The sequence below is a fragment of the Mesoplodon mirus genome (assembly GCF_964341445.2).
Source record: "Mesoplodon mirus genome assembly, chromosome: 4".
NCBI lineage: Eukaryota > Metazoa > Chordata > Mammalia > Artiodactyla > Ziphiidae > Mesoplodon > Mesoplodon mirus.
Window position 1 is genome coordinate 142,560,989 of NC_138979.1, and position 17,454 is coordinate 142,578,442.

A 17,454-nucleotide genomic window follows, 5' to 3' on the forward strand; every position below is an offset into this window, starting at 1 on the left:
TTTCTCAGAGACAGAGACTGTGAGGGCCCCTCCTCCCACAGATTACCTCCCACTCGAAGAAACTAAAATTATTTTTCATTAAGATGTACATAGAAAAGGTAAATATCCTCTGAGTTAGATCAAATCCCTTTTAGGAATACTTTTAGCAAAGTCTTCCAGTCTGTCCTTAGCCAGAAAACCCCATTAAGCAAAATACTATTATCTCAACTCCATGACAAGTATTTCTATAAAGTTAGTACCAGTTTTGTTGAAGGTAGAAGTCTGTATGCTTATTGCATTTGGCAGCTTCAGTGATTTGATTTTTGCTGAAAATAATGTTTCAAAGTATTGGATAACCAGAGAAATGAAAGAAACGGCTGTCCCATATTCTCTAGGAGAGGATTTGTAATACTCTTTGAGACCCAATTTGATAATAAATGCATTAAAAGACTGTTAAAGTCTTTTATGTTAAATAAAGGTAGGACAGTGAAAATATTGTCCCCCTAGTAATATATTACATTTTTAAATGGTATCCAATTCTGGTAATACCTTGCCAGGAAGTAATCTGGAATATTTATCAAGTCTTTTTAAAATGTGAAGGGAGGGGGTGTGATTACAATAAGGGAATACAAAGGATTTTTAAAAAAATTTTTATTGGGGTATAGTTGATTTACAATGTTGTGTTAGTTTCAGGTGTACAGCAAAGTGAATCTGTTATACATGTACATATATCCAATCTTTTTTAGATTCTTTTCCCATATAAGCCATTACAGAGCATTGAGTAGAGCTCTCTGTGCTATACAGGAGGTCCTTATTAGTTACCTATTTTATATATAGTAGTGTGTATTTGTCAATCCCAATCTTCCAATTTATCCCTCCCCCTTTACCCGCTGGTAACCATAAGTTTATTTTCTACATCTGTAACTCTATTTTTGTTTTGTAGATAAGTTCACTTGTAGCCTTTTTTAAGATTCCACATATAAGCGATATGATATTTGTCTTTCTCTGTCTGACTTACTTCACTCAGTATGACAATCTCTAGGTCCATCCATGTTGCTGCAAATGGCATTATTTCATTCTTTTTTATGGCTGAGTAATATTCCATTGTATATATGTACCACATCTTCTTTATCCATTCCTCTGTTGATGGACATTTAGGTTGCTTCCATGTCCTGGCTATTGTAAATAGTGCTGCAATGAACATTGGGGTGTATGTATCTTTTTGTATTATGGTTTTCTCTGGATAGATGCCCAGGAGTAGGATTGCTGGATCATATGGTAGCTCTATGTTTAGTTTTTTAAGGAACCTCCATACTGTTCTCCATAGTGGCTGTACCAGTTCACATTCCCACCAACAGTGCAAGAGGGTTCCCTTTTCTCCACACCCTCTCCAGCATTTATTGTTTGTAGATTTTTTGATGATGGCCATTCTGACTGGTGTGAGCTGATACCTCATTGTAGTTTTGATTTACATTTCTCTAATAATTAGTGATGTTGAGCATCTTTTCATGTGCTTTTTAACCATCTGTATGTCTTCTTTGGAGAAATGTCTATTTAGATTTTCCACCCATTTTTTGATTGGGTTATTTGGGGTCTTTGTTTTGATAATGAGCTGCACAAACTGTTTGTATATTTTGGAGATTAATCCCTTGTTGGTTGCTTCATTTGCAAATATTTTCTCCCATTCTGAGGGTTGTCTTTTCGTTTTGTTTATGGTTCACTTTGCTGTGCAAAAGCCTTTAAGTTTAGTTAGGTCCCATTTGTTTATTTTTGCTTTAATTTTCATTACTCTAGGGGGTGGATCGAAAAAGATTTTGCTGCGATTTATGTCAGAGTGTTCCGCCTATGTTTTCTTCTAAGAGTTTTATAGTATATGCCCTTACCTTTAGGTCTTTAATCCATTTTGAGTTTATTTTTCTGTAAGGTGTTAAGGAGTGTCCTAATTCCATTCTTTTACATGTGGCTGTCCAGTTTTCCCAGCACCACTTATTGAAGAGACTGTCTTGTCTCCATTTATATTCTTTCCTCCTTTATCATAGATTAGGTGACCATAGGTGCGTGACTTTATCTCTGGACTTGCAGCATTGGAACCATTCAATATCGACTATGGTGGTGGATACACCAACCCATACGTGTGATAAAATTGCATAAAACTTGGGCTTCCCTGGTGGCACAGTGGTTAAGAATCTGCCTGCCAGTGCAGGGGATGTGTGTTCGAGCCCTGGTCGGGGAAGATCCCACATGCTGCGGAGCAACTAAGCCCATGCGCCACAACTACCGAGCCTGCGCTCTAGAGCCCGTGAGCCACAACTACTGAACCTGTGTGCCTAGAGCCCGTGCTCCACAACAAGAGAAGCCACCGCAATGAGGAGCCCACGCACCACAACGAAGAGTAGCCCCCGCTCACCGCAACTAGAGAAAGCCCGCGTGCAACAATGAAGACCCAATGCAGCCCAAAATAAATAAATTTATTTAAAAATATATAAATAAAAAAATTAAATTGCATTAAACTTAATACACACATGTGTCAGTACAAGTATAAGTGGAGAAAACTGAATAAGACTGGTGAATTCTATCAATGTCAACATCTTGGTTGTGAGAGATTGTATGATAGTTTTGCTAAATTTAGTACTGGGGAAAGAAAACCTGGCAAATTATACAAGAGATCTCTGCATAGTGTTTCTTACAACTGTATGTAAATCTACAATCGTTTTGATAAAATGTTCCATTTAAAAATGTGAACCTGCCAAGATAAATGAGGTATAAAGTACCTTTAGGTAAAGAAAGAAATTAATTTGTGTGCTATAAAAATTTTAGCTATAAGACAGAGGATAGCTATACATTGCAGGGGATGAGCAGTGAATAGCTCATCCTAAGCCATCTATTCTTGTCACTTAGGGGAAGGGAAGAGAGAAAAGGTGGTGACTTCTTTGTCCCAGTAAATCCATATCTAGAGCTTTATTCTTGAGAAATAGAGATGTTTACTGTAGCATTATTTATAGTAATAAAAAACCAGAGACAACCTAAAAGTCCATCATTATGAAATTGATCACAACATTAGGACATTTCTACCATGGAATGTCATGTAACCATTTAAACAAATCTACAGGATAAGATACCAAGATAAGAGAGGGAAAGGCTATGTGTACTTTACAGTATCCAACTATTGTAGACAGTTACATGGGGAGAAGCAGGAGGCAAAGACTGGCAGAGTAGACATCAAAGTGTTAATAATGAATGCTAAAAGGAAATTTGAGACAATCCAGGGAGTCAATGCAGTATGGGTATGTTATTAAGTAATCATGGTAGATTTTTGTTGGGTGTAACAATGTGCGTGTGTGTGTTTTAAATCCTTCCTTACCCTTTATCCATTACTGTTACATACTGAAGCACATACAGGTAATGTCTGGATAGATTTGCTTCAATACTCCAGAAGTGTCAATATATTATTTGCACAATTTAAAAAGTAAGTAAAATAAAACAAGTGTTAACAGTAGTTCTTTCTGAGCTATGTAATTATGGGTACCTCATCTTTTTCTTTATGCCTTACTATATTTTCTATGTTTTGTATGATGAACAACTAAAAATCAGAGGAAGAAAAGTCGGATATGTTTAGAAAAATCAGGCCAGAGAACTAAGTGATTTATACACAGGTAATTGCAGCACTGATCATATTAATCTGGAGACAGTCCCTTTTAAGAGGCAATTTACCTTTAGACTTATCAACTGAGTGGTTGCAGATGCCCTTAACCCTGGGTGGTGGAACCGATCTCTCACAGAGTGATCCACGCAGCTGTTCTCCTGCCCAAATCGCCTAGGTATGGGCCCAGTAGCTTCCTGGTTCCTGGGTTCCACAGGTCTGAATGGTTGTATCTTAGGCTGGTGGTTCACAACTGGGGGAGCCCACCACAATAATCAAGGGCAATTTTTAATAAATTTATTTATTTACTTTTGGCTGCATTGGGTCTTCGTTGCTGTGCACAGGCTTTCTCTAGTTGCGGAGAGCGGGGGCTACTCTTCATTGCAGTGCGCGGGCTTCTCATCGCGGTGGCTTCTCTTGTAGCAGAGCACGAGCTCTAGGTGTTCAGCCTTCAGTAGTTGTGGCACGTGGGCTCAGCAGTTGTGCCTCTCGGGCTCTAGAGCACAGGCTCAGTAGTTGTGGCACACGGGTTTAGTTGCTCCGTGTCACGTGGGGTCTTCCCAGACCAGGGCTCAAACCCATGTCCCCTGCATTGGCAGGTGGATTCTTAACCACTGTGCACCAGGGAAGTCCTGTGATTTATTTCAAAATAACAATTACAAATAGTGAATAAGTCCTCCTAGGGTGCAGGCACATGGATTATCTGAAAGCTCCCCATGTGATTTTGATGGACACACATGGTCAAGCACCCCTGATTTAAATAAGCAAACAGATATGTAATATATATAATATAGAAATAATTTTGTGTGTATGACTTTGCTTACATGTGCCTTAAATATTTTTGGAAGTATATTTAAGAAGGTGATACAAAAATAGTGGTTTTGGGTGTCCCCAGCAGTGGCTGGGAAAAGAGAGAGACTTTTCAATGTATATCCTTTTGTGCGTTCACATTTTATGCAAACGAATGTATTGCCTATTCCAAAAAAAAGGGTGAAAAGTGAAAGAAAACCAAATTTTAAGAGTCTCTGCTTCAGACACTCAGTTCACCAGAAGCATTTTTCTTTTGCTAAGATAGTCAAAGTTCTGTAAAATGAACACATTTTGGGGGCAGAAGTTTTTGCTAAACATTTTTTTGAGAAAGCACCTAACATTGACTTAAAAAGAACTCTAGAAATAATCATTGTAATGGATCTTACATTCTGACAGTTACGGAGACCACTCACCACTTTAGAGCCACGCAGCCTACCATCGGGAAGAACATACAGTCAGCTGGCTGGAGAAGGGAAGGGTTCTCATTGTACAGTAATAGTAAAGCATTTCATAAAATACCCCTGGTGATAGCAGTTGCCTGGCTCACTCAAGGGTGGAGGTGGGTAAGCTTCTCCTTAACATCCTTTTGTGCTGTTTGAATTTTGTGCTAAGTATACATATTACCAGTTTAAAATCTCTACACAGTATTTTTTAAATATGAACATTTAAGACTGTGTGATCAGATGGAACTACAGGTGGCCAGTTCACACCCCTATCTTAAAGTTACTCCCAGCAGCACTTTTGAGTTCAAAGGGCAAAGCCAATTGCATACATCTTCAAAAATCTGATTCCACAGATTGAGGCCAATACATTCTGTGGGCAGGAAATTCAGTTTTAGCAAATACCGCACAATAATTAAATGTGGCTGCGCCATGATCATACAATCTAAAATTTAAAAAGAAATCTGATTCCAATTCAAAAAAGTGGGGCCTCAGAGTTACAGAGGTCAACTGGAAAAGATTAACCAGCTACAATGGTGAGCTAGAGGTGACCTCATGGTTTAGGCCCATTGGTTAACAAGATGACCAACAGATGGAGAGTCAAGACAGGAACCTCCACTCTTTAACCCAGTGGCAGGAATGCAAGTCATTTAATCCTCCCTGAGGCCCAACTTGCTCACTGATAAAATGAAATAAATATTCTTAAGAAAGCTATTGAGGAAATACTACTTGTGGAAGGTACTATTAAAAGTTTAATACATCCCATAAAAGAAGTAGCACTTTATAACAATTTTTCCAGATTTAATGTAGGGTACAAACACATATGTACACATGTACATACATACACACACACACACACACACAACATTAAATCTGGAAGATTTCTCTTCCATCCTCAAAAAAACTAAAATGCAGGAAACGTAAATTATCAGTTCTCAGGATTCAGGGTTTCACCTTGATTTTATGTTTTTTTAATTAATTAATTAATTTTTTGGCTGCGTTGGGTCTTTGTTGCTGCACGCGTGCTTTCTCTAGTTGCAGCGAGCAGGGGCCATTCTTCGTTGCGGTGCGTGGGGTTTCTCATTGAGCCTGGAGCACAGGCTCTAGGTGCAGGGGCCTCAGCAGTTGTGTCACACAGGCTCAGCAGCTGTGGCTCGTGGGCTCCAGAGCACAGGCTCAGCAGTTGTGGCACACGGGCCCAGTTGCTCCGTGGCATGTGGGATCCTCCCAGACCAGGGCTCAAACCCATGTCCCCTGCACTGGCAGGCGGATTCTTAACCACTGTGCCACCAGGGAAGTCCCTTGATTTTAATTTAACACTCTTTTACAGTGTTCTAGTTTAAAAGGCCATGAGAATTCATTGGTTTTTTAAAATTTTATTTATGTATTTATTTATTTATTTTTGGCTGCATTGGGTCTTCATTGCTATGCACAGGCTTTCTCTAGTTGCAGCGAAGCAGGGGTTACTCTTGTGGTGAGCAGGGGCTACTCTTCGTTGCGGTGCCTGGGCTTCTCATTGCGGTGTCTTCTCTTGTTGTGGAGCATGGGCTGTAGGCACACAGGCTTCAGTAGTTGTGGCATGCAGGCTCAGTAGTTATGGCTTACGGGCTCTAGAGCACAGGCTCAGTAGTTGTGGCGCATGGGCATGTTGCTCCGCGGTATGTGGGATCTTCCCGGACCAGGGATCGAACCTGTGTCCCCTGCATTGGCAGGTGGTTTCTTAACCACTGTGCCACCAGGGAAGTCCCGAGAATTCATTGTTGACCTATCAATACTTTAAGTACACCAGATACTTTTAATGTTCTAATTATTTTCTAAATATTAAATTTATATGGAAATTCTGTTAAAATAATCAAGCACTGACATAAGAAGTCTCTCTTTCCTACCCCTTCATTAAATGGTGATTTTGACAACTGTTAAGCAAGACAAGGTCAGATAAGATTTGGATGAGAACTTCAAGCTCACATGTTCCTTGCTCACAGATGAATCAGCTTTCAGAAGGACCCAGAAATGAGAAAATTTTCTCTGAAATTAGCTGTCCTTAGTTAAAGGTACTTTCCAAATGGCCACTATGAAATAATTCTGTGGTCCCTGATCGTTTTAAACTGATTTTTATCTACTAGCTTTTCTGTTTCTTATTCAGTTTATCTCTGGGTTGTTTTTTTTTTTTCACTCTTCCAACGAGTATTTATTATTAGTTAAGCCATGATTCAGGACCCCAGGGTGGGGATCACTATGTACCCAGGTCTCCCTTCACCACCCTGAGGAGAAGGACGGAGGACAGAGAAGGTGGGGTGGAGCCAGTTCAGATCTTCCCAGGAAACGTGCCTTCTGCCCGGCGGTCGTCCCAGGCTGACACCCAGGATATGGGGCAGAGGGACTTGTACACACGCCGGTACCATTCACACACGGAGACGTCACCCCCTTTAGCAGTCATTGCCTTCTCACAGCGGTGGAAGTCCAGGTAGTTCTGCCAGCAGTTCCTCATCTGGTTCTGGTTGGGGAAGCGGCTGTCAAAAGGAGGAGTCTGGTAGTTCTTGATTTTGGTCTTGATGTCCTCTGCCATAGTGCTGACTCCTAAAGATGCTCCTGAAGTCCCTCTATCTCTGGGTTTTAGAAGTGAAATGGCCCTGCAAAAAAGAAAAATCCCCATAAAGAAATTTACCAGTCAAGATCAAATATGACTTTAAAGATTAGTGTCATCACATGGGTGACATTGGAAACCACGTGAAAAGGCAAATTAGAAAGAAAAGTATCTCATCTGTCTATTCATTTGGCACATTTTCAAACATGAAAAGATCCAGGAAAAGGAGAAAGTAGAAGAAACTCATTCTAAAATCAGGAGAAACTCAACAAAGCCTAAGTGTGACAGCCTCAGAGGAAGTTTTCATACACGCCCTGGCATTTCATCACAGCTCTCCCTCAACACAGCCTTCTCAACACTGATCAACAGCCAAACCATGGCTCTCTGGGCAGCACGGTCAGTGCCTGAAGTTCAAGGATTTCTCAAAAGGTCAGAGTTGTGGACACATTGCTTAAACCAAACAGGAGAATGTAGAGGTAAGAGGAAAAGCAGATGGACGCATTAGGGCTGTGTACTGCATGTGCTAGGAGTCATCCCAACAGGATTTGTAAGCAAGTCATAACTACACTGTTACGGAGAGCATAAAAGAAGCTACTTAAATACAAGACTGGGTGTGTCACTTCCCTCCCCACCCCAGTCAGCCAGAGCCTGGTCTTCTTACTCAGAGGGCCATGGACATGTAACTGAAGTCAGGCAACCAAACACTCCGACCGTCCCCCAAACCTTGGAATTCCCCAGGAATAGGCCCACAAAGTGATGTCCAGTCTTGTGGGATTCACCAATTCCAGTCCTACAATAACACTTCTTCCTTAACCCAAATCTTGACAGCTAAGGAACACACCACAGTGAAGCCAAGGAAGTCACGTGGTAGATGTTTTAAAACTGAATCCTGTCCAGAAAGGACACACCCTCCCAAAAAAGGAGAGAACTCTGTTCCATACCTCGGAGGGTGACTCTGAGTTACAAAACAAAGGAGAGCTGTGTCTAAGGTAAAGGCTGAGCAGGACCAGGCTGAGGGGGGCTGCCTCAGGAGTAGGAATACAAGGTCATGGAGGAGTACTGTAGAAGAGAACAACCCTTTTGTCTTCTGGTCAGCTGAAGTTTCACTTAGTTGGACAGCCATGGACATTCCAGCATTTGACATTCCTTGGGAGTAAACATAGGGCTTCTCAAAAGCAAATGACCAAATAATTTGTAAAGGAGAATGTGGGACTGAGGGAGCAAGAAGTGAATCTACACCTTTAAAAAAGGTGTTGAGGAACTTCCCTGGCGGTCCAGTGGTTAAGAATCCGCCTTCCAATGCAGAGGACGCGGGTTCAATCCTTGGTAGGGGAACTAAGATCCCACATGCCATGGGGCAACTAAGCCCTCGTGCTGCAACTACTGAGCCCGCGCGCTCTAGAGCCTGTGCGCCACGACTAGAGAGCCCGTATGCCACAACTACTGAGCCTGCACACCCTGGAGCCCACACCACAACTAGGGAGAAGCCTGGGCACTGCAACGAAAAGATCCTGCATGCTGCAACAAAGATCCCGCATGCCAAAACTAAGACCCAACACAGCCAAATAAACAAATAAATAAATAAATAAAATATTTTTTAAAGGCTTTGAAAACACATCAACCAATGAACAATCTACAGAGGAAATTAACCTCTCACAGTATACACAACAAAAAGTGGCATTTTTGACATCTATATGAATGGCAACTGCAAATGAATTTCCTTGAATTTGCTATGAATAAATATGCAGTTAACTCATAAAAAAATAAAAAATTAAGAAATTAAGAAAATACTTTCATTTACAATAGCATCAGCAAGAATAAAATAGGTGATGGTTGTGGAACATGAATGATTTTTAGGGCAGTGAAACTACTTTGTATGACACTATAATGGTGGATACATATCATTATACATTTCTCTGAATCCATAGAATGTACAACACCAAGAGTGAAAACTAATGTAAACTATGGACTTTGAGTGATTATGATGTGTCAGTGTAGGTTCATCAGTTGTAACAAATGTATCACTGTGGTGTGGAATGTTGATACGGGGAGGCTGGGCATGTGGGGGGGGCAGGAGGTATATGGGAAATCTCTGTACCTTCCACTCAATTTTACTGTGAATCTAAAACTGCTTTAGAAAATAAAGTTTGCTAATAAAAAAGAATAGAATACTTAGGAATAAACTTAACTAAGGAGGTGAAAGACTTGTACATTGAAAAACTATAAAACATTGATAAAAGAAATTAAAGACATTAATAAATTGAAAGATACCCCATGTTCATGAGTTGCAAGACTTAATATTGCTAAAATGTCCAGCAATCTACAGATTTACTGCAATCCGTATCAAAACGCCAATGGCATTTTTTTTTTTTGCAGAAATAGAAAAAAAATCCTAAAATTCATATGAAACCTCTGAGACCCCAAATAGCCAAAACAATCTTGAGAAAGAAAAACAAAGCTGGAGGCCTCATCTGGTTTCCAAACATATTATAAAGCTACAGTAATCAGGGCTTCCCTGGTGTCGCAGTGGTTGAGAGTCCGCCTGCCGATGCAGGGAACACGGGTTCGTGCCCGGTCCGGGAGGATTCCGCATGCCGTGAAGCGGCTGGGCCCGTGAGCCATGGCCGCTGAGCCTGCGCGTCCGGAGCCTGTGCTCCACGGTGGGAGAGGCCACAGCAGTGAGAGGCCCGTGTACCGCAAAAAAAAAAAAAAAAAAATAGCTACAGTAATCAAAATAATGTAGTACTGGCATAAGCACAGACATATAAACCAATGGAACAGAATCAAACAGTCCAGAAGAAATCCTCAAGTGTATGATCAAATGACCTTTGACAAAGGTACAAGTGCTACACAATGGGGGAAAGACAGTCTGTTCAACAAATGTGCTGGGAAAACTGGACAGCTACATACAAAAGAATGAAGTTGGACCCTTACCTTACATCATATGCAAAAATTAACTAAAAATGGATTAAAAGCCTAAACCTAAGAACTGAAACTATAAAATTCCTAGGAGAAAACAGAGGTGGAAACTTCATGACATTGGAATGAGCAATGATTTCTTGGATATGACACCAAAAGTATAGGCAACAAAGGCAAAAAGATAAATGGGACTACACCAAACCTAAAAACTTCTGTGCAGCAAAGGAAACAATCAACATAGTAAAAAGGAAGCCTACAAAATTGGAGAAAACATTTGCAAACTATTTCTCTGATAAGGGATTTATATATAAAGAACTCCTACAACTCAACAACAAAAACATCAAATAACCTCATTTATAAAAAGTACTTGAATAGACATTTCTCCAAAGAAGATACACAAATGGTCATATGCACATGAAAAGATGCTCAACAACACTAATCACCAGGGAAATGCAAATCAAAACCACAATGAAATACTACTTCACACCCATTCCGATGGCCGCTATCACAAAACTGGAAAATAACAAGTTTTGGCAAGAAGGTGGAGAAATTGGAACTCTTGTGCATTGTTGGTGGGAATGTAAAATGGTACAGCAGCTATGGAAAACAGTATGGCGTTACCTCAAAAAATTTTAAAGAATTACTATATGATCTAGCAATTCCACTTCTGGGGTATATATCCAAAATAACTGAAAACAGGATCTTGAGATATTTGCATAGTTATGTTCACTGCAGTATTATTCACAATAGCCAAGAGGTGGAAACAATCTAAATGTCCATCAGCAAATGAATGGATAAAGAAAATATAGTATATATGTATATAGTGGAATATTATTCAACTTTTAAAAAGAAGGAAATTCTTTAAAAAAAAAGGAAATCCTTATACTACAAAATGAATGACTCTTGAGGACATTATGCTAACTGAAATAAACCTGTCACAAAAAAAAGACAAATACTGCTAATTCTACTTATATGAGGAATCTGAAGCAAACTCTTAGAAAATAGAATAACAGTTACCAGGGTCTGGAGGAGGGGAAAAGGGGGGGAGTTGTTCAATGGGTAGAGGGTTTCAATTTTGCAACATGAAAAATTCTAGAGGTCTATTGTACAATGTGCATATAGTTACTACTGTACCATACACTTAAAAATGGTTAAGATGGTAAACTTTATGTGTCTTTAACCACAGTTTAAAAACCCAGATCAAGCAATTGCAGTGTATAGACCTCATTTGTACTTTGATTCAAATAACTATTTTTTAAAATTATGGGACAATAGAGAAAAATTGAATGCCAACTGAATATTTTATATTAAAGCACTGTTTTGTGTGATAATGAAGGTATTTGGGTTATGTGATTCCTCTTCTTTTAATTAATTAATTAATTAAAATATTTATTTAGGCTGCGCCGGGTCTTAGTTATGCCACACGGGATCTTCATTGTGGCACGTGGGACCTTTTAGTTGCGGTGTGCAGTCTTCTTAGTTGTGGCGTGCAAACTCTTAGTTGTGGCATGCATGCAGGATATAGTTCCCAACCAGGAATCAAACCCGGGCCCCCTGCATTGGGAGCACGGGGTCTTACCCACTGGAACACCAGGGAAGTCTCTCCTCTTCTTTTAGTTAATCTGAAATATTTATGGGTGAAAGGATGTCTGTGATTTGCTTTTAAATCCAGATGGAGGAATCATGATGACCATGAGTTGAGACTCACTGAAGCTGGATGATGGGTACGCGAGGCTCATGTACTCATGTACTGTCTACTGTTGTACGTTTTTTCCATAATAAAGACTAAAACACAAAGCAAGTGCCCCTGGAAGGGTTGGGGCTGTCAGGCATCTACACTGTGCCCTTGAGCTCATCTACTGAGAGTTTCCTCTTCACCATCAGCAGGACCAGGCCCATCATGGTGAATCTTGGTGTTCTGTGTTGATGGACACCCTTCTCTAAAACCTTTGGTGTCTGCAACTGCTCTTCCATTAAGTGATAAAACAAGGAACTCACCCAATTTAATCTTTAAAAAAAAATTTTATTGTAGTTGATTTACAATATTGTGTTAGTTTCAGGTGTACAGCAAAGTGATCCATATATATATATTTCAGATTCTTTTCCATTATAGTTATTGAATATAGTTCCCTGTGCTATACAGTAAGTCCTTGTTATTTTATATATAGTAGTGTGTATATGTTAATCCTAAACTCCTAATTTATCTCTCCCTCCTTCTTTCCCATTTGGTAACCATAAGTTGGTTTTCTGTCTGTAAGTCTATTTCTGTTTTGTAAATGAGATCATTTGTATCATTTTTTTTTAGATTCCATATATAAGTGATATATATTTGTCTTTGTCTGACTTACTTCACTTCGTATAATAATCTCTAGGTCCATTCATCTTGTTGCAAATGGCATCATCTCATTCTTTTTTATGGCTTAGTAATATTCATATATATACACCACATCTTCTTTATCCATTCATCTGTCCATGGACATTCAGGTTGTTTCCATGTCTTGGCTATTGTAAATAGTGCTGCTGTGAACATAGGAGTGCATGTATCTTTTTGAATTAGAGTTTTCATATTTTCTGGATATATATGCCCAGAAGTGTGATTGCTGGATTACATGGTAACTCTTTTATTTTTTGAGGAACTTCCATATTGTTCTCCATAGTGGTTACACCAATTTACATTGCCACCAACAGTGTAAGAGGGTTCCCTTTTCCCCACGCCCTCTCCAGAATTTATTATTTGCAGACTTTTGGATGATGGCCATTCTGACTGGTGTGAGGCAATACCTCATTGCAGTTTTGATTTGCATTTTTCTAATAATTATCAATATTGAGCATCTTTTCATATGCCTGTTGGCCATCTGTACGTCTTTTGGAAAAATGTCTATTTAGGTCTTCTGCCCATTTTTTTATTTTTATTTTTTTGATATTGAGCTGTATGAGCTGCTTATATATTTTAGAAATTAATCCCTTTTCAGTTGCATGGTTTGCAAATATTTTCTCCCATTCCATAGGTTGTCTTTTCATGTTGTTTATAGTTTCCTTTGCTGTGCAAAAGCTTTTAAGTTAATTAGGTCCCATTTGTTCATTTTTGCTTTTATTTCTATTACTCTAGGAGACAGATCCAAAAAAAATATGCTGCGATTTATGTCAAAGAGTGTTCTGCCTATGTTCTCCTCTAGGAGTTTTTATAGTATCCAGTCTTACATTTAGGTCTTTAATCCATTTTGAGTTTATTTTTGTGTATGGTGTTACAGAATGGTCTAATTTCATTCTTTTACATGTAGCTGTCCAGTTTTCCCAGCACCACTTATTGAAGAGATTGTCTTTTCTCTACTGTATATTCTTGCCTCCTTTGTCATAAATTAATTGAACATAAGTGCATGGGTTTATTTCTGGGCTCTCTATTCTGTTCCACTGATCTATTTGTGTTTTTGTGCCAGTACCATACTGTTTTGATTACTGTAGCTTTGTAGTATAGTCCAAAGTCAGGGAGTGTAATTTCTCCAGCTCTGTTCTTCTTTCAGCCAATTCACTCTTTAGTGAAAAAACTCAGGAGCAGCAACTTGGGCTTATTGAGCAGCTCATTGTTTTATTGACACGTGAGTTGTGGTTTCAGGAATGTTTTAGGAATTCCCTGGTGGTCCAGTGGCTAGGACTCTGCGCTTTCACTGCTGAAAGCATGGGTTCGACCTCTGGTTGAGGAACTAAGATCCCACAAGCTGCGTGGTGGGGCAAAAAAACGAAAAGGAATGTTTCTTGCATTCCTAGTTTAGGTGATTAGGTTCACTACCTACAGGCTACAGGGTCCTTCAAAGAGCAGCAGGCCACTCCAGTGGCCCCAGCACCTGGACAGGCTGACAATCAGTGACGGCTGGAGCCTCTGCCTAGGTGGAGCAGGGAATGGGAAGTCCACCCAATAGAGGGAATGATGTGGTCACCAGGCATGGACAGAAAAGAGGCAGCAAAACCTTTCCTCCTACTTGGAAGTTTTGCCCAGGCAGGCTCTTCCCTATAAAAGGGAGGGAAACTCTTCCACTCCCTGCGCTGCCCAGCTCCCTGCCCCAGCCAGCTCTTCCCTCCTCAGCTGCTCCCACACAGAAAGCAGTGGAGTTCTCAGGAGCTGCAGTTATGCAAAGTTAGGCTTAGAACAGGGACACGTGGGCCATTCCGATTCCTTACTCTTAACCCAGATCTGTCCTTCCCATTACTGCAATAGGGTGAGGGCAGAAATACCCAAACTGAATACCAAAGGGAAACAGAGAGCCTGGGGTAAATTTATGTCTGGGATTTATATTCTAATAGCTTGATGGCGGAGAGAAGCCCTTACAAATGGTATCTTTGCTAAAACAGAATGTAGTAAAAATAATTGAATTTATTGATATATCTATAGCAGTGGTTCAAAAAGAAACTACTTTCACAAGAACAGTCATAACACTTTAATAATTTGAATAAAACCAACTTCAGGAACAATATACATACAATTTGAACAATTAAACTGAACAGTGTATTTAAATCCATCAAATTCTTAAAAATCCCCAAAATGAACTCAAGCCCACGGATATGAAAAGGTAATTTTGAAGTACTACAGACCAGAGTAAAACAGACAAGGTAATTACTTTGCATTTATCAATACTCTAGACCAATACTGTGGATACTGTAGACCTTTATGAGAACACTTCTAAGGAATGTTAGAATAAATAGTCATTAAAAAGGAATACAATTGATCTCAGAAAGATGAATTAACAGCTAACAATTTCTTTGGTCCTCCAAGTCACAGGTGTAAAAACTTTAAAATACCAAACGTGAGCTGAATGCTTAATTCTATCTCTAAATGTTAAGCAGGATAATGTTTATATCAGGTTAGATTTTAAAAGGAACTCAGAATCAACCACCACTCTACTTTAGAAACTCCAAGTAAAAAAAAAAAATATATAGGAACTAGAAGTAGGGAAGATTTAAAATTAAAAAAACAAACAAAAAAACTGCCATCTGGCCCTAGCATAAGCCAAATGGCATCAGAGTGGCAGAGACAGGACCACCAGAGTTACAGCAAGCATTATAGTTAATCCTTGTTAAGGTAACAGGATAAATTTGAAGAGCACAATGTCAACCAAATAAGAGACTTCTCCATAGAATAATTGTGTTTGTTTTTGCAGAGAGTTGGGGTTTTTTTGTTTGTTTGTTTTAATCTGGCCCACACTGCCCCAGTGGAGGAAATTTTAAGATAATCATTAATAAGGCAGCAGCTTCCTGGACTAAAAGACCTATCCCACTTGAACAGTTACACAGAAGACAAGATCCACATGGACCACAAGGGAAACCAGAACACCGACTTCTAGTAGCTTCCAATCACTCCAGATAATGACGGTGCATTTTTTACAGACACGAACAATACAGCTTTCATTAGACATGGGACATAGCTCAATGCAGTCCACAGTGCAATTCTGCATTCTCTCATATTCACGGAAGCTATGGTTCTGCAGACCTGAAAATGATGGACACTTTCAAAATTTCTGTAAATACTTAGAAAAATATTTGATAAGTTAAAAAAAAAGTTTTGAGGCATCTACAAGGAACTCACAAAGAAAGCTCCCAAGAAACGTGTAAAGGTAGAACTGTGAGAGCTTTGCAATGTCAGTACTAAGCCTTATAAAATAATGGCTTTTTAAAAAAAGGCAAAGGTATCTACACTCTAAATGGTGTGATATTCTCATCAAGGCACAGAGAGTTAAATGTCTAAATCCCTGTATACTGACATGAGAATACACTCGTAAACAACTCCAGGAACTAATTCCCTGTACTTGAATTTTAAAAAGAATAGAAGGTAGAAATTGCTTTTTTTAACTCACAGTGAAATTAAAAAACATAGATATTCCACCACCTTCCCTTGGTGACATATGTTACAACTGGATAGTTAAAAAATAAATATATAAAAAATAAAGTATCACTGGCAGTTAAATAAACATGATTAAAGTGGAGCCTGTTGGACTTTGAATTTGCAGAGCAATGCTGCACAGTGTACATAAATTATTTTAAGCACTATGCCATTTTTGTTTGGGGAGAATAAAATAAGTATATTGGTCATAGTTTTCTCCCAGTCCCAACACACCTGTACTTCTGAATCAAATTACCATACTCTGAACAAAACACATGAATTCTTCTCCCTTCCCAGCACCCTCAGGTTACCTGAAAGGCAGTGGTTTTATGCAAGTAACTTACACTATTGGCAGTTTGCTTGAAGGTTGCCACTAAAAGGTGGCAAGAAGAAAGTAGATTAATTACCCCTTTATTAATTATCTTTATTTGACTTGCTTTAAATAATTATTAAATACAATTAATGACAAGGGATAAGCAACAACTGGAAATGGAATGTACAAACAGTTAAGACCGAATGATGCTACGAGCTGCACAAGCTGTAAACCATGTGGCACACGCTGAGGTTCAGCTCTTAATGAGAGTCAGAAACTCTTCCCGGGTCTTCGGGTCCTCGCGGAACACCCCCAGCATCGTGCTGGTCACGGTTCTGCTGTTCATTTTCTGTACCCCTCGCATTACCATACACATGTGTCTACAAAACAAGGCAACAAACGTGGCTTCAAGGAGTAGACAGTTGCTGGTTTGGTTTTTAAAATACAAGCAGCCCGAAAGATTAAATCTGATTCAACTGAGTTCACAGTTACCAAGTATATCAAAATGTCACTTCTTAGACAAATTTGGTCTAAAACTTTTTTTTTTTTTTTAAGTTCCTAAGCCTTACAGCTCTTATCCTTATCAGTGGTTGAGTCCTTAAGGCATCCAGTCGGAGGGGGAAAAATAGAATTTTCTTCCTGGGTGAAACTAATACAAAGTGTCTACAGAGATACTCAACTTCTAGATAAAAAGAAATTCAGGATTCTCACTTGATCCATCTTCAGGACCGAGACAGCACTAAGCTAGCTTAGGTGTTCCGAGAAATACTGAGGCATGCTGGTCTCACCAGGGAGAATCCAGAGATCGGTGACCCCAGTGGGTGAAGCTGGACGGCACCCACAGTGCACAGTTCACGCCATGACAGAAGAATGGGTGAAGACTGCCCACAAGATGTT

The 17,454-nt window shown here is 39.5% G+C and overlaps 2 protein-coding genes across 3 annotated transcripts in view; both read right to left on the bottom strand.

The window, feature by feature from the left end:
• Positions 1–7,024: 7,024 nt before the first annotated feature.
• Positions 7,025–7,486, bottom strand: LOC309803250 (cytochrome c oxidase subunit 6B1-like). The gene has a single exon (XM_082619250.1). It carries the CDS (start codon positions 7,433–7,435, stop codon positions 7,175–7,177), a length of 261 nt encoding a protein of 86 aa, XP_082475376.1. The 5' UTR covers positions 7,436–7,486; the 3' UTR covers positions 7,025–7,174.
• An 8,024-nt stretch (positions 7,487–15,510) lies between these two features.
• GCH1 (GTP cyclohydrolase 1) overlaps positions 15,511–17,454 on the bottom strand; it is a 50,370-nt gene continuing 48,426 nt past the window's right edge. The window contains exons 6-7 of one of the 2 annotated variants that reach the window (XR_014293917.1): positions 16,589–16,937; positions 15,511–15,854 (exon numbers count right to left, since the gene is read on the bottom strand). Coding sequence is in view for 1 of the 2 variants with exons in the window: in XM_082619246.1 (XP_082475372.1) it covers positions 16,811–16,937 (127 nt within the window). In the remaining variant the exon portion in view is untranslated. Of the gene's footprint in view, positions 16,938–17,454 lie in introns of both variants that reach the window. The other variant, XM_082619246.1, reaches the window with a different exon arrangement.

Bases quoted from the DNA above. Each gene is read 5' to 3' on its own strand.
- LOC309803250 (XM_082619250.1), bottom strand. From the start codon at position 7,435: ATGGCAGAGGACATCAAGACCAAAATCAAGAACTACCAGACTCCTCCT.